The sequence below is a fragment of the Xiphophorus couchianus genome, chromosome 18 (genome assembly GCF_001444195.1).
Source record: "Xiphophorus couchianus chromosome 18, X_couchianus-1.0, whole genome shotgun sequence".
NCBI classification, from domain to species: Eukaryota; Metazoa; Chordata; class Actinopteri; order Cyprinodontiformes; family Poeciliidae; genus Xiphophorus; species Xiphophorus couchianus.
In genome coordinates, this window is record NC_040245.1 from 19519284 (window position 1) to 19537808 (window position 18525).

The 18525-nt window shown below is 37.8% G+C and overlaps 2 protein-coding genes across 2 annotated transcripts in view; one reads left to right on the forward strand and one right to left on the reverse strand.

Annotated features, from left to right (window-relative positions):
- foxn1 (forkhead box N1) overlaps window positions 1-10241 on the reverse strand; it is a 23057-nt gene extending 12816 nt beyond the window's left edge. The window contains exon 1 of the mRNA XM_027999263.1: window positions 10152-10241. The gene's annotated coding sequence lies outside the window, so the exon portion shown is untranslated. The remainder of the gene's footprint in view (window positions 1-10151) is intronic.
- On the forward strand, window positions 9866-16927 carry slc46a1 (solute carrier family 46 member 1). The gene is made up of 6 exons (XM_027999274.1): window positions 9866-10441; window positions 11885-12276; window positions 12971-13452; window positions 14695-14778; window positions 14932-15088; window positions 15371-16927. The coding sequence occupies exons 1-6, from the start codon at window positions 10121-10123 to the stop codon at window positions 15420-15422; spliced, it is 1488 nt and encodes a 495-aa protein (XP_027855075.1). The 5' UTR covers window positions 9866-10120; the 3' UTR covers window positions 15423-16927.
- The last annotated feature ends 1598 nt before the right edge of the window (window positions 16928-18525 follow it).

Sequence of the window (18525 nt, forward strand, 5' to 3'; positions counted from 1 at the left end):
GGCACTCGTCCAGGCTAGTCCAGCCATAAGATATACAAAAGGAAAAACTTGTTGCAACAGGTTCCCAAAGATCTCCAGGTTCAGCCACTGGCAGCTCCCAGTGCTCTTTTCCTCCCCTTCATCAGTCTTTCTTTACACTGAATGGTTACCTGTCTGAAATGGGACACAAGATACACCAGCGATCATAGCCACTGGCAAAGAGCGGGCGCCTTGCCCTGCTTTCCGAGCATGCCTATGGCACAGGCTGACATAAATGTGATCTGGTTTCACGTTACTGTTGAGTATTCAAATGAACACGCACAGAAAAAAACACGAGCAAGATCATTTGGGGACTCAAAGGGTGAAGGAGTACATGCAAAACTCCATGTGCAGCACTAGAAAGAATTCGGCGTGAAACAGAAAAAAAATCAATCTGCATGCTTTAGTTTTCATGTTTTGCAGAAAGTGTGGCTGCTGGTCATTCCACCTCTTCACCATGTCGTACTTTTACCTGTTGGTTACAGTGCAGCCAACCCCTGGGGGATGTTTTGCGTTAACCATAGATTAGTTTGGATCCACTTGAGGGGTGTCTTAAAGTTGTTGTTTTGTCTGATCTAGGTTTTGTTCTAACCATGGACTAATTTGTACCTATCAGGGAGGGACCTCTTCCCACCTATTTTAAACCGCAGATGGTTTGAAATACGTGTCATTTCACACTGGACTGGTTCAGACATAAAACAGTGCAGTTTACCACAGGATCTACATCTGGCTCCACATCTGACCTGGAGCCAGATGTGGAATATGTTTCCGTCAAATATTGAGATACTGACCATGGGGAACTTTGCTTAAACTTGAATTGTACACTGAACTTCAGGAGTAGAGAAGGTAGAGAATCATTTGAGGCAGCAAACAGAGCTGTGCCACAACAGGTAGATTCTTATCCTATCCTCCAAATGAACCAGGAATTTCAGCAGCCCTAGCTCTTAGCTATACCTTAAACAAACCTCATCCTGACTCAAGAGGGTGAGGCAGAATGACAGAGAGAGACAGGGGATTAATTTCAGATAGAATAAACTCTTGTGTTACAGTGCAAACCCTCTGCAGAGCGAAGCTGCAGCCGACGGCTCGTTCTGCCGAGGTAGCAGTTCTTGAGTAGGGTGTGAAGTACAAAGCGATTCCACGGGGGGATAATCAGTCCAAATGTTACTGTCCTATGAAAGGTCATTTCATTCTCAAACTTATATAATGTTTGTGTTTTGTTTTTCAAAAATTGACACACGATGAAACTATCAGACTTGTTAAAGTATGATAGCAGCTTTACACGTTAATACTGTTAAGAAACCTGTAACAGATTAAATACTTGGACTTAATCCATTTCTGTTCGTCATAAGATAAATAACAAAACATCAAGGCACAGTCGCAGGTTCATTCCTATCTGTGGGCGGGATTTATTTTCTGTTACATGCAAATCATCATCGTCTCAACTAAATTTTGACCTGGTTGCTCCAACTCGTGGAAAATAGGAGTGACGGGCACTGGTTTGGTTTGGTGTTTTCTGCACCCAGAGTACACAATTAATCATTAGTGAAGACGGGAGCATTTGCATGCTCTAACTGCGCTTCTGCGACTGCACTGGAAAGAGAGAATAGAATGTGAAATTAAGCCCAAGATTATTCATATCCCTGGCAAAATATGTTAAATTGTCATCATTCAACCAAGGAATTTGGTTTTGGTTGCGATGCAAAAGGTGTTAACCATTTTACATGTTGTCTGGATTTCATTGAAAACTGGCTTATTGAAAATAATAATTAATTAAAACAATTGCTATATTTATTGGCATCACAACACTCAAACTCTTCTTATAATAAATTGTTGACCAGTTTTTTGGATTATTTTCTACCTTTCAAGTCAGGACTCTGGCTAAGCCTCTCCAAAACGTTCATGTCGCTTCCAGTAAGAAGAAACATTGTTATTATTTAGATAGCTTCAGAGCTAAATCAAAATTTATGGTGATCAGATGATGATTCAACATTTTATGACAAGCAGAAAGAAGTTTTTTTTAAATGCTTACAAAACTTGAAAGATACCAGAGAGTTTCAGGCCTAGTCCACAAAATATTAGGGAAAACTGAAGTTTGGGGTCCTACATGTTACAGCGTGTAACAAATAATGTGCCAAAATATCCACATATTTGGAGTCATATTTAATTCCCAACAGGAAGTCCTAGTTGTTTTGAAGGATTCTGATTGGCTGACAAAAGTTTTAGCATTGTGCAACACTGACCCCAACGCTCAGGTGTATTCATGTGGATGAATACTTTCCAAAACTGATCCTGTGTGTATGATATTATTTTGTTTTTTTAAACAATAGGGTGGAGATATCTGTTTTTATAAAATCAGAAATGTAGTGTTGTATTATTTATGAACCAATCTAGCAAGTACATTTGAAATTATTTTATCTGAATTTCTTTCTTAATAAATTATCAGTAAAAGAGGATTTGATAAAGCGAGAAAACTGAAAGATGTGATTTATACAGGATAGTGTCCCATAATCACAAACTGAAAGACTAACAAATATTATCTCTATTCACTTACACTGACTGGAATAAATGCTCAAATGTTTTGTTTGCATGTTCGAAATGACAATATGTTTGTGTAAGTTACAATCCTGATATGAAACTTTATGTGCTCAAAATAAGAAAAAATTATATTGTTTACTCAATGTATGGTATATATACTGTAGATATACAGTATATATTAAAAAGAGCAGTGTTTTAAGCAAACTAAAAGTGAATGAACATGCAACAGAAACTTGAACCAGCATCATTCTAGCTGTAGCAAACATTTGTTAAACACTTTTCATCATAAACCCTGCCTTAAAAACATTTTTTATTATTATTTGATGTATGTCTGATCTGTCACCATGCTTATAAAGAGCTCTTAGATACAAAATTCAACAAGAATGTATGTACATTAAAAAAAACATTCATTACAACACGTTTTGTTTTTATTACCTTCATAACTGTGATGATTTTGAACCTATAAAATTTTACATTCAAATCAAAAGGTTGCTTCAACAGCTCAAAATAAAAGTCAGATTAATCACTGTAAACATTTTGAGACAGTAATTTATGAATGTCTAAAGAAAATATTCAGATATCCTGAGGCAATGAGCTCCATCACAGAATACTTGACTCTTTTTGGCTCGAGGTGAGGTTATATAAAGCTAATAATTACTTTTCCTGTCCCAAGGATATTTCAAATAAAAATGTGCAGCTGTCTCCTCTGATGACGGCTCTCAAGATGGTATATTACCATTTAATGAAGAAATATTGAAATGAAAAGCAGAGGTGTGTGGAAAACCTGCACATCATTTTAACATCCCAGGTATGGGTCTGGGCTTGGCTAACAGAAAAGCAGATCTCAATGTTACGTAATGTTTATGCAAAAAAAGAAACATCAAATCATAAATATCCTACCTCTGATAGTAAGCATCCAACGTGCTTTTGTGAATCTCCATAACTGCAAGGGCCAATTTATTGCGAAAAAGTGTGATAGATATTCCTGCAAGCAGTGTCGTTATTCTCTTTCCCTGAGGCACGTTCCCTGGATTAAAGGAAAATGGTTTGGATTTCATAACTACTTATACTTTTGACCTCTTTGCCCTGCGGTTCCAGATTTATTTATTTTTTTCTAATCACGTTTTTGCTCCAGGCATCAATGTAAAGAAGAGATATTACCCTTGGTTAGGTACCTCAGTAAAATATTTAAATCACACAGATTTAAGCTGCTATTGGTTTAGATTTTGCCCTTCTCGACCCTGTGAGGGGGGAACGCCTTCTGTCTCTATGGCCGAGGAACGAATGTTTCTAATCCTATCGATGACAATGAGATTTCAGCTGAGCTGTAAAATGAACTGGGAAGCCTTTAACTTGCTGTCTCTCTATTGTACAGGACACATTTACTGGTATCCTCCATTAAGATGTACAGTATAAGACAACCTTAAAATGAATGAATCTTTCATTGTGGGAGTGAAACTCATATTGAAAACTTTCATCCAACTTTTAATGTGAACTATTAATTTAAAAAATACAGTTTTAGCCTTTTGCCAAAATAACAGAATGCGTCTTATTCTCGTTTTTAATAAGTTTGAACGTACAGATAGAGAACAGCCAATGGCCACTTTTATTTGCACAGTCTCTGGATAATCCTGGATCCTCTCTGTTGCTCTCTTGTCTTCACAAATGTCGAGGCCATGGAACAACGTTGATTCTGTGCCTTTCGGAGAGAAATTGTCGCATAACATCACAAGTCATCCACTGTACTTAACATTAGAATATGCATCCGTCTTTTCGCACCAAACGCAACTGGAGCATTTTTTTTGCAGCTGGCACTCAATCTCAGTCTATAAATGGCGTTTGCTTTCATAAGCCCTTGTTTACATATCATGTAGGGTTTAAACAAAGCAAATCCAAGACAGAAATGACATGTTTGTCCATAAAAGCATTAACTTCTAATCCGCTGCGTGGACTGGCTGGTGGATGATTTCACTAAATGAATGGAAATTGATTTAGTCAAAGCATGAGCAACCAGCTCAGCACGGTTCCATTCAAATCCATCCGCGAAGAAGCAGGAGAGTGTTATTCATAATAAAAATTTGTTCTGGTGCTCAAGGATACACCAGGCTGTGCTGACTGGCACAGATAAGCAAGCTTTGGATTAACACACAAAGCCATCCACTGGGCCAGGCCTCCTGTGGTGAAATCCTGTAATGATTTCCTGGTCTCTGCCCGGTTACAGCCAATGACACGCAGTGGGTCCTAAAGATGTATACGCTCTTTTACAGTGACAGATTTGGGGGAAGTAAAAGTACAAAATGACAAATAATTTAAACTCTTTCCATCTTTAATGTGACACATTTTATCTGAAATGCAAATAAATCTGTCAGAGGAGACAAAAAAGAAAACCTAATTGCAAAAGCACATACACCATAAAGGTTATACTTTGATGCAGCTCCTTTCTATTCTGTTTTGGCACTTAGTCTTTGTGAGTTCACTCCAGCCATCAGTTCAAGTGAATCTGATCAATCTGACGTAATGTTCAGCTGACATGTAGGATCTTCCTGACATTTTGTTTCATTTAGACTTTAAAGTTTGCAGAGAGGATAAAGAATCCTACTCTAGGTATCAAAAATATCAGTCATGACAAGGGTATATGTGATGGTGTGTGTTGTAAACAAGAAGAGTCACAGAAATTATTAGAAAAATGTTTTTTTAATCCAAAAAGTTAGATCTGCAAAAGAGTAAGTGCTTAACATCCCCTTCAATGGAGACACAAGCAGGACAGATGCTGGTTTCAGCTGCCCTCACCAACAATTTTGCAAATTGGAAAACAAATATAACAATCTAAATAATAGTTTAAGGGGTTATTTTAAAACACACACAACAGAAACGCTAGTTTTCCTTCACGACGTCTATGAATCATCTCTGAGTCTCCATAGGGAAGGGGTAAGATGAATACAGCGTGACAAATGAACGTTGGCTCCTTGAAGTCTGCACCTCACTGTTTAAAGTGTGTGTTAATCATTATGTCATTGTTCTGTGTACAAAACACTGCCACTCACCTCCAAACCTTAAGTCTGATAGGTAAGAGGACAGGCTTGACTTATTTTACCAAAGGAGGAAAAAAACCACTATAAACGTATTTTATGCAAGAAACAGCACAGGATGCTGTAGAGGCTTGATCTCAAGGCTATCAGGCTACAGCTCAGGAAGAAGCTGGGATAAAGTTTGCTAGAAAGCACTGAATCAGCCAGATTAATTGTCAGTTACAGCAAAAGTTGCTGACTGTTGGTTTGAGTGGTACAGAGTAGCAGTGCCGTTCAGGAAACTGCACTTTTACACATGCAGAAATGCTTAAAATGTGAAGGAAACTTTTCCACAGCGACGATTAACCACACATATGGTAAACTGTCATAGTTCCTGTCTTCTTACATTGATCTATGTGGTACATGCAGTCAGACCAAGACTGTATAAGGCCCTGAGAAGAATGTCTCTTGGGGGCCAATTTCAATTTGAATATATATATACAGTACAGACCAAAAGTTTGGACACACCTTTTAATTCAATGAGTTTCCTCTATTTTTATGACTATTGACATTGTAGATTCACACTGAAGGCATCAAAACTATGAATAACACATGTGGAAATATGCACTAAACAAAGAAGTGTAAAACAACTGAAAATACCCCTTATATTCTAGTTTCTTCAAAGTAGCAACCTTTTGCTGTGATTACTGCTTTGCACACACTCTGCATTTTCTTGATGAGCTTCAAGAGGTAGTCACCTGAAATGGTTTTCACTTCATAGCTGTGCCCTGTCAGGTTAATAAGTGGGATTTCTTGCCTTATAAATAGTCATGAAAATAAAGAAAACCCATTGAATTAGAAAGGTGTGTCCAAACCTTTGGTCTGTACTGCATTTGTAATCAGTGGTCAGATTTTTCAAGTTGAAAATATAACGTGAACAAACTCTGAAAGTTACCAGCAGAAAATAATTCTTAGCACTTTTGATGGTTTGCATCTCACAGGTTTCCTACACAGTCTGGAAAAGTGTCAAATTTGATTTTAGTGTTTCTTCCATGTTGAGTGAGAGGTGGGGCGAAAGAACCAAATGTTCTTTCGTCATTCGCTCATCAAAACGGTTGTATTCTGGTGTTGTAATAACCAGAAATGTGTGTGTGGATAAAGTCCTGGAGCCCGTACTTGCAGTTTCTGACTGCAGGCTATCTGGCAAACCACAAATGAACCAACATCTCTTCTCTGCACCTCTTCTCAAGGTGAACATTACCGGCAAACCAATTTTAGCTCAGCTGATCTTGCCAACTCTGTAATTTTCTGTGAAATAAGACAGCTGTCATCACATTATTTATTGCAATAACAACATAAACTGCCTTGAGGAAGCATGGATATATTTGTCGACTAACAACTATATGCTATAAAGTTATTTTATTTGGATTTTCTGTGACAGACCACAGCAAAGCAGAGCATAACTGGATTGAGAAAAAGAAGTGATGGGAATATCATGTTGATGTGCTGTGATGCTTTTATGTAGAAAGGACAGGAAGTCATTTTTCTGAGGTGAAAACATGAAAAGTGTGATGTGCATTTGTTTTCAATGCCAACCTGCCTGAAATATAACAAGATTGTTTTTACTGATTACATTTTTCTACAGGCGTTATGTTTAGATCTAGATTAACTCCAGAGATATCTGTCTCTGATCATCAGTCTGACATTTTTTGCATACAGGTTTTCTCCCCAGACTGCGTTTTCGTTTCCGTGACAACTCTGACCAGTTTTTCTGTTCCTGTCGAGACAAAGCGCATCACCACAGCATGATGCTGACACCACCATGTTCCATTGTGGATGTGGTGCACAGGGTGTTGCTTTTGGGCCACACACCAGCAAATTCAACATTTTAAGTCATTTGGTATCATAAATTTAAAGATGATTTTGTGAGGGGGGACGATGTACGACCAGCTATTCTCCAAATTTACATTCATTAAAGCCGTTTTGACCGTTTCTAGATAGAGTGGTTTAATATTTGCATTTTTTTCACCAGGGTTTGTTTCTCCTATGAAACCTGACCCTTGGTAAGAACTTGCCTACACCTGCTGCTTTGCCTAATGGACCTTTAGCCTAACAGAAGCTGTGCTGCTTGTGTTGACTCATAAGAAGAGGAAGAAGGTGAAGTGATTACATTTCCAGGTTGGTTTCTACAGATTGCATGTAGGTGTTTGGACCGCAAAATTGCATCAGTGTTTGGTTTACGTTTGACTCTATTGCTTTTTTCTAGTTATATGACAATGGACACTTAAAGTTGTCTCTATAATTTCATGCTTCATACATCATTAGTAGCACACAACAACGTTGCAGTGCATAAGCAGGGCGTCTTTTTGTTTAGCGTAATTATTGCATTGCACATTTGACTCTGTTTTATATAAATAAAAGACACATTTTACTTCACATTCATTCCTACAGCTTTATGCATTAGTTTGTTCAGAGGAATCATACATTACCATGAAACGAGTTGAGCTAAAACATGCAAAGATTTCAGTCTTTGATCAAATAAATGTGATTTAGCTTCTGTACATCATCCCACTGACATTGGTCAAAGATTACAGGATGCAAAGGCTCACTGATGAAAGCAGAGCAACAAATATGCTTCCAGAGCAATGTCTTTGATCCTTTTTGATTACCAAATATAACTAAGTATTTTATGTTTTTCAAATTTGTCTCCAGATGAAAATGTAGTTGTACTTAATCTTTTTGTTTCTCTAAAACCTTTATTATTTTAGGAAACCAATTTGAAATATAGAAGCATGAGGAAAATTTCATTATGTTTAATGCAACATGTATTCAAATGGTTGGATAACTTAAAATTACAATATGATTTCCAGTGATTAGAATCATCCTTCATCTATACCCAGTTATCCATGCAAGGTTGCCTGAAGGCTGATGCCCGTCTCCAGGGGTCATTGGGAGAAACGGACAGGTACACCTTGGACAGGTCACCTATCTATCGAATACGGCCTTCTTCCACAAGCTCCTCCTCAGTGCATGATCAAAAGGGTTTCCCACTAATAAGGTAGTCATGTTTTTGGACTTTGGGAGGAATACCCAGAGAGGACCCACGTACGCAGAAAGAGACCAGGCCGGGATCGGAGAGTTCAAATGTTTCACAAAAGACTGGTTTTAAGAATGAGAAGGACAGCCGTGTAAAAACTGCAAAAGAAAAAAAACAATAGTAGATTTTAAGAAATTGAAACAAATGGTCCACTAGCTAATTATTATGTATGAAACCATGGGAATAAAAGAAAAAAATTATGCAATTTTAATAATGTCTATAAAACATAATCATTGTTAGAACTTAAACAATGGTCCATCTCGCCAAACATGCTGTCACAGAGTTACATAATCTAATAAGACATTTTTGTGAAAGTAATACAAATTTGATACATTTTTTTTCAATACTCCACCATCACCATCCAGTGTAATCTAGTAATTTTTGTGACCAGAAAAAGAACAGTGGAGGAGCAAAGATCCCATTTCAGATAAACGTCTAAGTGCAGCTGCAATGTTGACTAACCAGATCACCCACCCTCATAATTATAGGCAACAGAAAGAGCTGGTTGTTATTTTTAGATACTTTAATTAGATGTGACAGTACTTGATCTGAAGATGAAAGTGATAGTTCACTTAAAAACTTCACTGTTAAAAAAAAACCAGACAAACGTGTTTAAATAAAAACACACAGGGAGACATATAAACACTGTACGTCTGTTTTCACGTATATAAAAGAAACCCCTAGAGTTCATGTAAATCTTAACAAATAACTACATTTTGTCACTTACAATCACAAGCTTAATTGTGATTTAATGTGATTAAACCCACACAAATAAGTCCAAAGCTATGATACAGAGGAAACTGGACACATGACTTCCTTTCTTTTTTTTTTAAGTGTGGGGTGCATTTGTATTTATCCCATTCTGATTTCTTTCATTCTTGGTCTACACAGTTACTTCATAGACCCACCTTTCACAGCTGCAACTTTACCATATTTGCACATCTAGAGCTTGAGAATTTTACCCATTGTATTTTTTTGTTTTTTTAATAGCTTAAGATCAGTCTGCCTGGATGAACTTGATGGATGGATCTGAACATCATTTTTCAAATTTGCCACAAAGCTCTGACTGTATATTTAGGTTTATCTTACTTGAAGTCTTTCATAGCCTCTAACAGTGTTTTTGTTTGTTGTTTTTTTTTTGTTAAGGATTGCCCTGTATTTGGCATTATCCATTACCAACTTGTACCTTTTTGGATTTTTTTTTATTTATTTTTTACTCTAAATGTGTATTATTTTCCTTTCAATTCGTGTTTTTAATGATGTAGTGCCAGTATTCCTACACTAGAGGGTGCTAACTCCCCACTTTTAAACGCATCTATGAAATTGAACGTTAGCTCCTTTAGCTCCAGAGCGTTGAGCTTTAGCTCCTTATGCTAGTTATGTCACCGCAGTAACTTTATGGTTTTACCTCTGTAAAAAGTATTTTTATAGCATACAACCTCAACGCAGTGGGTTCGACATGGACGAGCCGGACACGGCAGCGATCCTACCCGAAGACCTCCTCGGCGCCTCGTCGACGGATGACCAGCTGTCCGATTCTGAGGACCGCAAAGACGACGCAGGTCTACCGACCGCCACCACCTCTGTGCCGCCGTCGTGCCGGTGCCCTGTCCCGGTGTCCGTGGAGCCGGTGCTTTTCCTCTCCATGTTCTCCCTGGCTCTCCAGGCCCCTCTGACCACGCAGTACCTGTGGGACCGAATTAGTGAGGACCTCGGCTACAATGGCTCCAGGAGGTCTGGGTGCAGCAACAGCTCACTGGACCCGGACCCGCTGCAAAAGGTCACCAGCTGAAAACGTTACCATCAGTACTGTTGCTTTGGGATCTGTAGGTTCACACATAGCTAGGTATGAAAAAGAAAGCAAAATAACTCTTTAGTTTCACATAAATAATAAAATACTTGATCAAACTTCATATTGTGTGTAAAATGTGGCGTATTTAGATATAAAGATGTAAAGTAGAACTGTCAGTAGACTTACAGGTGGCTTTGTACAATAAATAATTATTTATTTAAAAAAATAATAATATATATTATTTTAAACTGAATTAAAGACTATATTTAAAATATAATTATTGTAAATGTGTAGAAAAAATAATATTCTGTCAAATAAAATTATTAATTTATAACTAATGTATTATAATTGGCATCATTAGCGTTTATGGGAATGCTAAGTTATGACGTTGTGAATATAATAATATTCAATAATGATCCTTGTCATGATCATCAATATTATTGGAAACCCCTCAAAAATGATTTTGTAAGTCAAATGTCGTATTTCTTATAAAACATATTTAATTATTTTAATCACAGCTAATATATTCTAATTATATGTATATATGTAATTATTATTAACATTGTACATTTTTTATAAATATATAATTATCATAAGATTTCACAAAAATCATGTTTAAATAAGTTATATAAATTAGTTGGTTTTTTTTAATGATTACTTCTATTAAGTGGCATGATCTCTTCACTTTCAATAAAATTCAGCTTCCAGGAGTTATTTCTTCATAAATGGATGCAACAGTCTTGAATTTTCCTAGCCGAATCTCCACAAATGGATTTAGTGTAGAAAACAAAATACGGTATTTTCAGATTTCAAATGTTAATTTAGAACTAAATATTACTGACACATTCTGTTTGATCTGAGCTCAAACCTGTTTGTTTCTACAACACATACAAGCTCTTTTTCACTAATGTCTTTTTAATTTAAGAATAAAATATGCAACAAAAATTGACTATTAAATGTAAAATTTCCCGAGGAATCCCTGAGGTTAATTTATACTAAACTCGTAAGGCAAAGTGCACAAAATGACATGTTTGTTTTTGCTGCGTTTAGTGACAAAAAAGAGGGAAGTTTTCAGTTTCGACGCATTCAACGAAAAAGAAAAGAAATCATTCAGATTTTGTTTTGTATTTGACCAGCTGATGAAATGTTAAAAAAAAAAAAGAAAAGGTCAATATTTAGGTCAGTATTTGTGAATATCCGTTTATTGCTTTTGAGCATGTGTAATTAAAGAGTTAAAGTGACTCAGAAAGTAGGAACAGCATCACATGTTGCAACTGAGAGGAATTTGCTGAGCATGCTCAAAACGTGAAAAGTTCATCCGTTTTACTCAAGAAACAGGATATTATAGCATTCAATTAGATTAATTAAGAAATCAAGTTGCAGTAAAAGGCAGGAAGCTTTCATTCTGTTCATGTATTTGTTTCTGTTCAGGAAGTTGAAACTCTGACAGCTCACTGGAACCTGTACATGAGCCTCGGGGGGTTTTCTGTCGGGCTCGTGGTTGTCCCACTCCTGGGCTCTTGGAGCGATGTAGCAGGTCGCAGAACCGTCCTCATCCTCCCCAACTTCGGCCTGGCGCTACAGGCCGTGGTCTACCTCGTGGTGATGTACCTCAAGCTGCCTGTGGTTTACTTTCTGGTGGGCCGGCTGCTCAGTGGCCTCTCGGGGGATTTCAACGCCGTTCTGGCCGGCTGCTTTTCCTACGTGGCGGACATCAGCGACAGGAGGTCCCGCACCTTCAGGGTGGCGGTTCTGGAAGCTTGTCTGGGCATTTCAGGGATGTTGGCCAGCATCATAGGAGGCCAGTGGCGGCGGGCACAAGGGTGAGAAACAACGGTGACAATAGTTTCCTCCTGGAAAAGTCATCACACCCCCAAGAAATTACCAGATTATTATGAGTCACTAATTTGTGGTTGTTGTGATATTGTCCTCAGAAAACGCAACTAATTTCAAGATCTAACAAATGACTATATATTGAGTAAAAACAATGGGAATGGGAAGTGAACTTGGATGCCTACTTTCATTTTCGGTAAACAGTTGAAAGGAGCATGAATCGCGAAAATGGATCGTTTTCTATGCTACTCACATTTCCAAGAATGGGATCAACATCTCAAGATAAAACAAGGAAGGTCACATCAAACGTTGGGCAGTATTTCTGATATTTGAAACAAAATTATTGCTATCAACTGATGTGAAATGCATATATCCTAATACGTTTTTCAGTCATATTGTCCAGCCCTGATATACACTTTAATTAAATAGCATAATACCACATATTCACTATTATCTTTATAGGTGACTGATTTATTTGTCTGAGCTCTGAGTCCACCTCTGGTTGTGCTTCTGTGTGTGTTGAGAACCATAAGAACAAACGATCCTCAGTAAAATGCTTAGCCACCATCAGTTTTCTGCCACCCATTAGCAGAAAACTGGTGAGAAATGTTTTTTGTGTGCACTTCTGCTGTAAAAACAAAAAAAATATCACCTCTATAAACTATGTTGTTTTTTTTTTTGCAGTTACATCAACCCGTTCTGGCTGGTCCTGGCCACCAACTTGGCCTCAGCTCTCTATGCCTACCTGTTCATCCGAGAGTCCGTCCGTCCGGACCCGAGCGCTAGGCTCCTCTCCGCTCGCCACTATAAAGCCGTCTGGCGCCTCTACTCCACAGGAGGCATCAGCGGCGAAGGCGGTGGAGCGCTGCTTCACAGGGGCAAGCTGTGGCTCTACACGCTGTGCTTCTTCCTAGTGGTGGCCGTTCACTTCGGCACCAGAGAGCTGTACGTGCTGTACGAGCTGAGCTCCCCGCTGTGCTGGGACTCGGCTCTGATTGGCTACGGGTCGGCCGCTCAGAACCTGGCCTACCTGAGCAGCCTGCTGGGGCTGAAGGCCATGCAGCGCTGCCTGCAGGACTCCTGGGTGGCTCTGGTGGGCCTTGTGTCGAACATTACTGGGCTGGTGGTCTTCTCTGTGGCGGATACCACCCAGCTTATGTTCACAGGTGAGAAGCTTCAGAAAGTCGTAAGCAGTTTCTCAAGATATGTGTCACTGAGTTAATTTTAGAGGATTTAAATTTGAAATAAGAAAAACAGTTTTCCCGACTCGTCTCCTCAATTCGTCGTCTGGCTACAGGAATTCATAGAGGTTCCTCATATTGAAGATAGGGAGTGTGTGGTAACTCAGAAGTTTTATACATATTGGTGGCCGATCCTGGAACATTTGAAATCGAAATATTTTGATCTGTCCATAGTTTTATACACTCGGTGCATTTATTTTGTTCTATGTTGGTTTATGCAGTTTATCTGTCTTTTTTTAACTACACCTTTTTTTTTATTTATTGCTTTATTTATTTATATTGCATGTGGTGATTTCCTTTTGTTATGGGTCATGTTGTCCTTGATGTTATGTAAGAAAAGAGAAAAAAGAAAGCAGTTTTTACAGTATATCAGCATTATCATCAGTGTCAGCTGCAGGAGTAACTAATTAGTAACTAAAAACAGTGTCAGCGGTCGGTGTGATCATTTTTTTCTTAGTGTCGAAAGAGTAGAGAAACGTATGGAATATCCGTAATCATTGGTTATCAGCCGTAACAGCGATATTAATATCAGATATTGGTACTGAGGCAATTTGTCATACTGGTACATTTCTATTCAGGTCTTAAACGTTTCATGGCCTTAAAGATGTCTGATAAAAATCAGCTTAGCACCACTGGTTATGGAGGCAGGTGCTGACATGCTCATATTTTCAGGATATTTCTTGACTCTCTCGCTCTTAGTTCTTGGCCAGTTTTATGAAAATGACTCACGGGACCATATTCCTTTAATAATCCCTGCAAAACTGTCAATTGGAATAAAAATAGCAATAGGTATTTTGTTCCATATAACACAGTAGGAGTGTAACAGGTAAACCTTTTATGGATGCAAACTCGACTAACATCCTGTTTAGGATTGTATTTGAAACGTAATCAATTACAAATTTATTGATGTCGAGTTTTGATTGCTGATTCTATGTTGCATTGTGTTTCTGTGTTTGATATGATGTAAAGCACTTTGAAATGCCTTGCTGCTGAAATGTGCTATACAAATAAAATTTGATTGATTGATTGATTGAATTAAAAACTAAACTATTTCTATTCTGAAATCTCTCAAACTGTTCTTGGCCACAATCATCAACATTACCAGAAGTAACGAGCTGAAACTTGCCTGAAGCTGAAGATTATCTTGCATTTGGTTTTTCTGTCCAGGTTACTGTTTGTGTTTCCTCTTCATGGCTTCCACTCCCGTCCTCAGGTCAAAGCTCTCCAAGTTGGTTGACCCATCAGAACAAGGTCAGCAAGCTTCTGGTCCTCTGCATGTGGTGTTTTAGTTTTACAGATGTTTAATCCTGAGAGCGTGCTCTGGGAGATAAGAGGATGAGTAGTACAGCCAACCTTCAGGTGCTTCACGTTGGTTTCAGTTAATAAACTCTTTCTGTCCCTCAGGGGCCTTGTTCGCCTGCGTTGCCTGTGTGGAGAGCTTGTGTTTCCTTGTGGGCAGCAGCCTCTTTAACTCCATCTATCCAGCCACTCTGCATTTCATGAAGGGCTTCTCGTTCCTGTTTGCTGCCATCATCCTCCTCATTCCTACTGCAATAATTGGGTGAGTTTTCTGTTTTTACTGCAGGGTTCCTGGTACGCAGTCATCTGTTTTTACGTTATTCCTACATCCAACGATTTGAGCATCATCCATCCAGTTTTCCAACATCCATCCAACAATCTACCCATCTTTTTCTAAATTATCCCTTTGTTATCCATCCATGCCATTATACTGTATTGAATTTTGGCATAGAGGGTGTATAGGAACCTTGTATTTTTTCTGCATTTCAAGGGTTTTTGTTGGTTACCAACCTTTTCAAATCAACATATGCATCTGTCTCTGTAGAGCTCTACAGTGTTTGGACCAGCGGAGGGAACGCAGGGACTCTACATCCTGAGTGCTAAGAGCCGGTCCTGATGGACCCATTTGTGGACATTCAGTACTCATCTTGTCTGTGATGCTGTTAGAAACTGGGATCCTAACAAACATGAAGGCTGCTATTCTGCAAAGGGATTCTTCCCCCCAAAGTGACACTAAAACGTCAAGACCAAAAAGTGAAGAAACAACCATGTGGGCTAACCTCCCTCGATTTGTGAGTCAGGAGAGCTACACAAAGAGTTAAATGTCTCACATCATTTAATCAAGATGTTCAGGCACATGAATATTTTATACATTGACCTGAAATTTTTTTGTACAGCACTCTATGTGAATTTATTAACTACAATAGCTACGGAAGCACAGTATTGTTCAATAATAGCCACGTTCAAAACAACCTTTGATTTCTGATTATATATCAAAAATGGAGACAGCTTTGTCTGTTCCAGTTAAATCTGTCTTTTAGAAAAAATTGTGCAAAAGAAAAAAAATATATTTAATTCAATTTTTTTTATCCATTTTGAGATAAGTAAAGTATTTTTTAATTGAATTTAAACTAGTTGTAGATCAGGAAACCCTTCTTATGTCCATCTATCCATTTTCTAACACCCTCGTCCCTAGTGGGGCCAGGAGGTGCTGGTGTCCATCTCCAGCTAACGTTCGAGAGGCGGGGTTCACCCTGGACAGGTCGCCAGTCTGTCGCAGGGCAACACAGAGACAGACAGGACAAACAACACACGCACTCACACCTAGGGAGAATTTAGAGAGACCAATTAACCTTCCAGTCATGTTTTGTGACTGTGTGAGGAAGCCGGAGTACCCAGAGAGAACCCACGCATGCACAGGGAGAACATGCAAACTCCATGCAGAAAGACCCCGGACTTTCTTGAGTGCAACCAACTGCGCCACTGTGCAGCCTCTACCCTTCTTATGTGCTGTAAGCAAATTATCTTTTTACTTGAATCCTTGTTGATAGTTTTAACATGTGACGTTTTGTCACATTAAAAAGCACTTTGCCAAAAACTATGAAGAAAAAAAAAAAACATGCAAACAAACGTATGATTGTTTGTTTTGAATTTTAAGTTTGACTTTTCTAAGCCAATGAACAACAGTAAGCTTGAGTATTATGTTGGTAATGTTTTTATGCTGATACCACTAACCTATCAAATAAGATCATGCACACCAGATGGAAAACTCCAAAACTAAATTTGTGATGGTGGCTCAGGAGGTGGTAGTCTGTCGTGTAACATATGGGTTGCTGGTTCAAAACCCTGTTACTGGTTCGACACTTCACCCGCCTTGCCTGATAGTTGTGGTCAGAGAACCCTCCGTCACTCTGCTGTGGCTACAATGTAGCTTAGTACCATCAACATGTGAATGTGTGAATAACTGAATGTAGCATAAAGCACTTTGGATTCTTCTGGATGAGATAAAGAGCTACACAAGTACATTTTCATGCTATAACATTGCTACACCAGATTTTGGTTTTGGATTTGAATGAAAAATAAACTCTGTCTGATGAAAATATTTAACTTTGAATCATTTATTTGCTCAGAAATAATTTTCACATTTCTGCTATTTTTGATTCATTTTGTCAAACCTCCAAAACAAGTTGGAAGTTTCAATGTGTTGGATGAATTTATCTGGTTGACGGTATGTTTTTTTTGTTTGTTTTTTTAGAAAAGCTAATAAAAAATTTAAAATGCACAGATTTTTGTTGCCGTCTGGAAAAGTGGAAATATGGAATTCCAGGTCTGGATAAGAATAGAAAAAGTAAATAAAGTACCACATGTGAAAGTATTTTTACTTCTGGAGGTTTTTTTCTGTATCTCATTGTTTAAAGCTTTTATCTCTTCATTCATCTTTCATTTATCAATCAATTTGTTTATCCATCTGTCCATGCCAGTTGCTTGCAGTCTGTTTTTTGCATGTTCTATTTAAAGCCTGACCACTATATTAATTTTGCCATTTGGTCATTCATATTTTTAAAAAATGGTTAAGAAGGAATGTGAATTATGGGTATTAGACAATGGACATGTCTATAATTTGGATACAACATTATAAAATGAAGCAATTGACCTATAATACTTATATTTGTTTTTATTGGTAACCCCACATGATAACCAGTATATTAAAAAGATGTGGGGCATTGATACCAGTATGGTCATATCAAAGTGAACATGGAAAATGTATGGTCTAAATACTCTTGGCCACAAATTCAATTATGTTGAGGTCAATTAAAAGGTAATCATTATTTCAGAGTTGATCCAGGGTACCTGTGTTCATTCTGAAGAAATTATGAAGTCACACAGATAACCACATCCTCTCCTGGTCAAACACCTGAAGGGAAGTGTGAATCTTTGGATGCTTTTTAAGAGTTTTTTTCTTTCTAGGAACAATTTATCTTCCTTTAGACCCACTCTGGTTTTGTTTTTCCTTCTTCTAAAGCTGTCGTTTTTGTTTTTTTATTTGGGATGATTACAAAACAGATTTTAAAAATTGTTTTGTTTGGGTAAAACATAAAAAAATGAAATGTAAATTTATCTGACAAAAAATTTCATAAATTGAGATTTCATACACCTGTTTTTACAAAGGGGGCACTAGAGGTTAATGTTACTGCAAGATCAGAAAACAAGATCAATTTTAATTGTGATGCCCACAAGTGCATATAAATAGTGCTAATTAAAAATGTTACAGTAGATTAGTAACTTCATTTCATGGAGCAACACACTTGGCCTATAAACTCTTATTGACTGGTCTGGATATTTTCCAGGAATTACATAAGTTATCTCAATAAAAACTTGTGTTTTATTGAGATAACTTATGACTGAATCAGAGAATTGCTGTCTTGAAAAGCACCTCTCCCCTCCATGTGAACAGGTTAATTCAGGCTGTAAAATCTACCCATGCTAAAATGCAGAGGGTTTACAGTTTAGCTATAATAAATTTAACAGCTGTCTATTATTGTGCTTAATACCACATGTATTTTCCACCTATTTCAGGGTTTTTAATATTGTCTTGGTTAGGTTGGAGAAGTAATGCCTGTAGTTTAGATCTAAACACCTGAAGTTGCTTCTGTAAAAACAAGATTTCTTTTTAATGAACAGAAAGCTATAACAGCCAAG